The sequence below is a fragment of the Mytilus californianus genome, unplaced genomic scaffold, assembly GCF_021869535.1.
Source record: "Mytilus californianus isolate M0D057914Y unplaced genomic scaffold, xbMytCali1.0.p SCAF_1, whole genome shotgun sequence".
Lineage (NCBI taxonomy): Eukaryota > Metazoa > Mollusca > Bivalvia > Mytilida > Mytilidae > Mytilus > Mytilus californianus.
This window is the reverse complement of record NW_026262581.1, coordinates 66,217,542-66,225,571: the sequence shown is the minus strand read 5'-3', so window position 1 is coordinate 66,225,571 and position 8,030 is coordinate 66,217,542. Positions and strand designations below refer to the sequence as shown.

General features: G+C 32.8%; 1 protein-coding gene across 1 annotated transcript; it reads right to left on the bottom strand.

Moving 5' to 3' along the window:
• Nucleotides 1-3,109: 3,109 nt before the first annotated feature.
• On the bottom strand, nucleotides 3,110-5,758 carry LOC127725518 (probable G-protein coupled receptor Mth-like 1). The gene is made up of 3 exons (XM_052232593.1): nucleotides 5,605-5,758; nucleotides 5,035-5,312; nucleotides 3,110-4,323 (listed from the first exon to the last, which is right to left on the bottom strand). Exons 1-3 carry the CDS (start codon nucleotides 5,715-5,717, stop codon nucleotides 3,701-3,703), a joined length of 1,014 nt encoding a protein of 337 aa, XP_052088553.1. The 5' UTR covers nucleotides 5,718-5,758; the 3' UTR covers nucleotides 3,110-3,700.
• Between the last annotated feature and the right edge of the window lie 2,272 nt (nucleotides 5,759-8,030).

The following is an 8,030-nucleotide window of genomic DNA, read 5'->3' as shown; positions in this document are numbered from 1 at the left end:
CAATTCTTGCCAGATTTTTATAAAACTTATATCGTATGGACACGTTCGAAAATCAGTGCCTATCAACTATTTTTTAAAAGAGTTATGCCATTTGGAAATATTAATTATATTGGAAATTGCATTGTATTTGCTGTCAATCCGCCATTTTTCTAACATATTTGTAAAAAGTTTTGAAGAAAAAAAAAATATTGGTTATTGCATTTTGTTGGATAAAATACGTGCAACGCGGAGGAAATTGGAACTTTGTTCTTTTATAAAAGTTGTATCATTGTAAATATTAGCGGCATACCATTATTTATTTAACATAATAAATGGAATAAATTGTTCCGTTACTTCTTCATGTACCTAAACTTTCGGTATTAGTTTTTAAAAAAATCATTGGTTTTCTGCGCTGTAATAAAATGTCAGAAAATCGGATTCAAATCAAAATTTGATCATGTATGATGAATGTTAATAAAAATGATAATTGACATGCATTATATTAGTAACACCGAAAGGGTCAGTCGTCTTGAGATTGCTATATCCCTAGAAAGAGCAGTCTTTTGTGTTAACGGCGTATGTTTTATTTATGACGTAATCGTTAACTGGACGCGTCTGACCAGAACGAATAGTTCACTTTGTTTTGTGGCCAAGCCGAAAATTATAAAAAAAAAAATATGAATAGGAGAGAAGTTAAGAGTGATATTAAAAAACAATTCAAATAGATTATTCCGAAATTAATATATCATTTTATTCCGTATATGACAAGGAAAAAAAAAAGAAAAAGTTTTGCTACAATATTTCAAAGTATCGTGGCAGAATTTATGGTAATTGGAAATTTTTATTTCTGTCACAAAACCCAAATCTCTCATTTCATAAAGAGCTCTTCAAAATTCGAACGAATGCTGCAGACTCAAATCACAATTTACATATCTACCCTTTCAGTGTCAAAATTATACAATACCTATAAAACTTTCCATGTCTTCTAAAAGTAGATATTGTTTAAATTATGTCCTAAATTGTTAATTTTATCAAATCCGTTGAAATGTCACACTTGCCGTTTTTTGACGTTTCGGCGTATTTGTTAAGTGTCTAATGAAAAACAATAGGCATTTGCGGTCTTTTCTACGATCTGAAAATTTATTTAAACGTGAAAAGATGTTTTTCAAGTGAAAGAAAAAAAATAAGTCGAAGTTTCAAGGGAAAATATTAAAAAAGAAAATAAACGCGAGCTTTTTATTTGTGTCTAGTCAAAATGTCACAAAACGCCGTTTTTTACAATTTTGTTACAAATATGATAAGTCATATAATACAGTTTTGGCGGGGGAATTTTTGAAATTACAATAGCACAAAAAAAATACTATATATTAACATTAAAATATGTATTTCAGAAATTTATTTGAACCCATTTTCGACTACATGTCGAAAGTATTAACGTCACAGTCAGCGACTACTTTTGTCAAGTCATAATGTCACATCATGCTTTTTTACTCGTTTTGACGTTACGTTCTGTATAACTTGACATGTAGTGCCCTACGTCGCAAACATCTCATGCAAAACCATAACTTTTTTTATAATTTTTTATATATATACTGTATCGGTTTACTTGTTCATAGTTGAGATTAGATTTACTTTTGTATATGCATTTTGCAAATTGGGCACAGGATGTTTGCGCTTTTTCACACATAACACGATAGGAATTTGCGCTTCAAACACTATTGACATTTACGCTTTAAATTTTGATACACCTGTAGTAAATTGACCGGACATTTACGCTTTTTAACTTTAATATAAAAAAGAAGACGTGGTATGATTGCCAATGAGACAACTCTTCACAAGAGACCAAATGACACAGAAATTAACAACTATAGGTCACCGTACGGCCTTCAACAATGAACAAAGCCCATACCGCATAGTCAGCTATAAAAGGCCCCGAAATGACAATGTAAAACAATTCAAACGAGAAAACTAACGGCCTAATTTATGTACAAAAAACAAATATGTAACACATAAACAAACGACAACCACTGAATTACACGCTCCTGACTTGGGACAGGCACATACATACAGAATGTGGCGGGGTTAAACTTGTTAGCGGGATCCAAACCCTCCCCCTAACCTGGGACTTAATCGTCTACATTTTAATGAGATAAGTAAATAAATTCAACTTGTATTTGTCGTTAGCTAGTTAACATTGGCACAGTCTTAAACATAAAAGTATAAGATTATAGAAACAGGTACGGTAAAAAATGTCTATGTCACAATGGTTTCTTATCATTGTACAACAGTTTATAACATTAAAATTCGATATATTAATGAACAGGCGTCTCAGTCAAGAATTGAGAAATAGAGACAAGAATATATATTTGAAATGAGGGCGAAATACCAGTCAGGACAACTTACAAGAGCAAAATTGTTCAAACACGAATGTGATATGGAAAGACTATTTAACTTTTAACCATAAAGAAACTTTTGTAAAATTGCAAAGGTCCTATACAAAAAGCGCAAATGTCCACATTTAAAAAGCGCAAATGTCCTATATGAATTGAAGGCAAAATGTCCATTAAAAAAGCGCAAATGTGATATGAAAAAGCGCAAACGTCCCGCGCCGGGCAAGAAATCAGATTAAATTATGTTTGTTGTTGTAAATTTTGAATTTGCTTTCAACAATAGATAGTCATACTCAACCTTTAATACAGGTAATGAAATAAACGCTTCAACTAATAACATTTTTATCCAGAAACTATCAAAAGCGGATACAAGAAAGCAGCAGTAAAGACAGTGGTTTAAAAAAAAATAAAAATATCCTGTTACAATCAAAAGAAAGAAAAAATATCTTTGCTCCAAGGTGATACTGTATTAATAAATATAATTTATCTGCACTTTAAGAAATATGTGCTGCTTTTGCTTTTCGGTTCTATACGTAACAAGTCAAGCAAACAGCTCATACAAATTATGTGGTGAACTGCACGAAATGAAATTTTTACGACGCTATGATCCGTTATTTGTACAATGCATGAAAAATAACGTCAAATTAACGTTACCAAAACTAACACCAACACCGTACGCGACGTCTAGATACGATATTTTGTTGAAGATCTCACAGAAACTTCAAAATGAGGAACAACAGAAACAGTAATGTGTTTAATTTCTAATAATTTTATTAAACTTTTATCCTGTTAGAATCAAATGCACTAATCTTAATGGTGTAGAAGTTAGCATGCATGAGAAACATAAATTGGTGCATCGATTGTACAATATATCGTTCTAATTAGGGAAAATTACACGCATAACGTCCCGCAGAAAGTGACGTTTTGCGGGAATTCGAACGCTTAACGTCGCGCCAAGAGTTAAATCCCTTGAAACTGTATCGGATACCCTTAAATAAGCACTAGATTCATTTTATAACGTACACAAACAGACTCAATTCAGAAAAATCGTCCACATAGTATTGCCATTATATTTCTGGTGATCAGATATACACATTTGCGGCTAATCGTAAGACTTTCAACATGGCAGCGGTCATGAACAGAACAGGATCATGGACATGCGACGGTTAGATAAAAAAGTTACCGATTTTTCGTTTATTGATTTTCCTACTGTTATTGAGAACTTTGTCCTCATATCAACCTGGTATCTTTGATGAGTTTTAATAGATTCGATATCATAATCAGTTGTTTGTTTTCAAATCATGTATACTACGATCCTGATTTTCTATTTTTTATTTTGGGGATACTGCAGTTGACCTCGACTGTTTTGAAGATTCGTGTGTATCGGAACCTCGACATTTAAAACAAATCATCGATCGTACTCTATTATTACAACAAAAAGATAAGAATATGAACAATCCTTGAGATGCATTTAACAGAATAAATGTATATGATAATGCAGATATTCGTATCCATTCATAAATAAATCCAAAAATCCATGTTATCCCGGTGAGGCATGTCAATTTAGCATATATGATAAACATATTTCTACCTTTCCCATTGTTGGAATTCACTTCCGGAAGATTTTCAAGTTTGTAAATGACTAAACAAAACAAAACAATATTTGAGACTAGTAAAATACCAATAGGAATTGCAAAAGTAATCAGTACCATATTTGTTAATGTAATATAACATTTGTATCCTCCGTATCCTAAATATCCAGTTGTTTGCTTGTTTTGGTCACTTGCTAAATAATACGTTATATTAGAGGCTACTAACAGACCCGGAATAATAGCTGCATAGAGGCTGTAGACAACTATAACTCGTTTTGATTGTTTGACAGTCGGTTTCATTTTCATACTGAAAAAAACTCTAAACATATGAACAGTGCAAATGTGCATCCAGAAAACTGATGCTTACCAGAAATAATGAGTCAGTAATCCAAGGGATGAGCATAGTTTATCGTTCCAGGTGGCATTAAAGCCAAACAGGTATAACGAATGTGCAACTAATAGATGTAAAGATAGCATCATATTGTTGATTCCTGGAATAGTGCGAAGTTTCTTGAAAACTATATATATAACAAGCGTTATAGATAGAGCAACGATTGATACTAATGAGCATATGAGTGATAATATTTCTTCAATAATGTCTTCCACAAGAATATCCCTAGCCACAGTTTTTTTGTGAATCAATGTCAAGAACGGATATAAGCAGACCAAATAATCGTTTCCGTTTTTGATAACACTTCCGATGTCGTATGTTACATTGAAAGTCGGCATTTCCAAGTAACTATCCGAAATGACAACTTCATCCACACTAAACTTCATTCTAGGACAGAAGAAATCAGAAACTATTAACCTTATGGTTTCAAACCCCAAGAGACAATCCAAATCATCTTTATCTGGTAGCATCCTAGGAAGTTTGTCGATGGTCCTGTCAAATTCCAGTTCGATGTTTGACGTTATATTTAGATTTACTGTTACAGATGTTCCCTTATATATTATTGTTACTTCATTCAGTGATGTAAAAGTTTTTATATATCCCTCTTGGTCATGAGAACGTAGTTTTGCAAACGTTATTTTGATAATCACGTTGAAATTCGAACTGTTTCTTTGTGTCAAACCATCACTGTACCATTCTGTAGTGCTTCTTTCACACTCAATGAGTCCTTGGAGATCTGACTGTATTCTTACTTTTATTGCAAATTCTACTACTGAAGCATATTGTTTATAACAGGACTGAGTGATACAAGTATTGTCAGATATTATTGTTTTGTAGTAGATTTCATAGATTTGATTAGACATATTACTGAATATCGCTTCACATGAATTATTATTCTTATTATACTGGTAATAAGATGGACATATGACTTCCCGACACACACCCTGAAAACAATCACAACTATTATAGTGTGGTTATGTTGTCATTGTTTGTAACATGCCTTCGAATGTTTTGTTTTATCTGATATCGTTAGTTGATACGTACACAATCACTTTTTGAGGCCTCATTTCCGATCCGTAAATGCTACACAATAATATAGTTCATATGAATATATTTGTGGGGTCTTACGTGGTGTTGAACGGATTGAATATGAACTCGGCGCTAGAGATTTGTTGATTCATAGCTTTTTTATAATTCCTTTCATTGTTCTTAATTTCGCACATTTTAATTTGATTACTAAATATTAGCTAGCTATAAAACCAGGTTTAATACACCATTTTTTACATCAGGAAATGCCTGTACCAAGTCAGGAATATGACAATTGTTTCCGTTCATTTGATGTGTTTGCGCTTTTAATTTTTCCATTTGTTAAGGGACTTTCTGTTTTGAATTAACTTGGAGTTCGTTTGTTTTGTTATATTACTTTTTATGTGTTTGATTTTTCTTGGGATATTTTACGCATGCTTTTATTCAATTTGAAATTATATACGAGTATTTGTTAAATAATTGAACACAGAATTCTCCACACAAATTTCTTTAAGGGAAAAACTCGGATATAAAGGGCACAAAGAATTGTACGCGACGTATTAAGCCGATTACATAATGTCTTAATATCAACAGAATGATCTACAGCTACAGTAGATTCGTTTTGATTCGTGGAATTCTATGGTCACAGAAAGCAGGGAATTTACAAATTCGACGAAGAATAATAAAAAGGTCGAGTTTTGAATTTGATAAGAATGAATGAATCAATCACGAACACATAATAAATTTAATTTATTTACTAAGTTTCCAGGTTCAACCTGTTGTTACTTGTCATAAACAATAAGCAGTTTAGGAAAAACTTCTTTGTACATGTATTATAAGTAAAATTCTTGCACTTAGATTTTTGGTATCGGTCAATGTGTATTGAATGTGGCCGTTTTTTGTTGGTCAATTTTACAAAAATGTCAATTTACGACAACCATAACAACATGACAGATGTTTTCGCAAATGAAATTAAAAAAAATCGAATCATCTATTCATATCTTTAACTTTTATGCAGGTGACATTGATAGTTATGAAGGATATATTTTTGCGCACGTATTTATAACAAAAGCGTGAGTTGAGTAGATTGTGCATGGTTTTACGGTTTAAGTGCCAACTTAGGCTGCGAACATGAGTAAGCATGCTTCTTACTTAATACGATCATTTTCTAATGCCGCATATCATTTCTTACAAAGAAAATAAAAGTCAACTGAATCAGTTTTATATGAAATATGAAAGGGATTTGTATAACTCATTAAATTGTGAAGAAGAAAATTATAAATACCAGTTGTTGGCATAATACGGGTTATGTTCTTCTCATATATTTTATGATGGTATGGTACCTAACGGGAGGGATTGTACCTGATTTTCATATGATGATGACATAATCTTTCAATCAGTTTAATTGAGGTCTGGAGCTGGCATGTCAGTAACTGCTAGTAGTCCTTTGTTAATTTATGTATCATTGTCATTTTGCTTAGTTTCTTTTGTTACCTATTTTGACATCGGACTCGGACTTCTTTTCAACTGAGTTTTACTGTGCGTATTGCTATGTGTTTCCTTATTCTACATTGGCTAGAGGTAAAGGGGTAGGGTTGAGATCTCACAAAACATGTTTAACCCCGCCGCATTTTTGCGCCTGTCCTAAGTCAGGAGCCTCTGACCTTTGTTAGTCTTGCATGTTTTTTTAATTTTAGTTCCTTTATATGTTTTGGAGTTAAGTGTGACGTCCATTTTCACTGAACCAGTACACAATTTTATTTAGGGGCCAGCTGAGGACCATCTCCGGGTGCGGGATTTTCTCGCTGCGTTGAAGACCCATTGGTGGCCTTCGGCTGTTATCTGCTCTTTGGTCGGGTTGTTGTCTCTTTGACATATTCCCTATCTCCATTCTCAATTTTATTAAATAAGTAATATATAAATAATAAATCAGACTATCAGTTTTCGATAGTCATTGGGTTGATTTTTGTGTACGTTTTTTTTAAAGATTCTATTGATTCGATTTGATTATTTATCAAATGATGCTTTAAAGAGGATACAGTGTGTGTAGGATTTCAACGATCGGACCAGAATTGCTTTTTGGAATCAAACTGTTCGGTACCTGATAAGTAATTTAGATACTTGTATAGAAAGACAAAATTCAACATTTTGCGACAGTTGGAACTCTTAAATGTGTATTCACTGAAAAAAACCCAACATATTTGCATATTGATTACAAACCTTAATAGTATCGTATATTTCATTATCACCACACTGATCCACTTTAGCAACGGCAACATGTTTCCTTAAGCTTATTAATCCAGTAAATGATCCAAATGTATATCCTCCAGTTGTCTTCCAAAAATCAAGGTATGTACAACCCATTTTTGGTGGTTTGTCAGTATTACACATGTAACAGAATACATTTCTGTATTGACCCATATACACAGAAGTGTAATTATTACAAGCATGGTCTATAGCCATACTATAGTTAGTCCAATAACCCGCCTGGTTACATTTTGTGTATTCACCCCAGTTACATTTTTCAAAACCTTTGCTTCCATGAGAAAACCTTATATTGCACAGTTGAGATGATTGCACTTCTTGTAGTAGTTCTTTGTAATTTGATGGTGTCTGCATGAAAGGCGTTCCATTATTGCAAAAAACGTACGC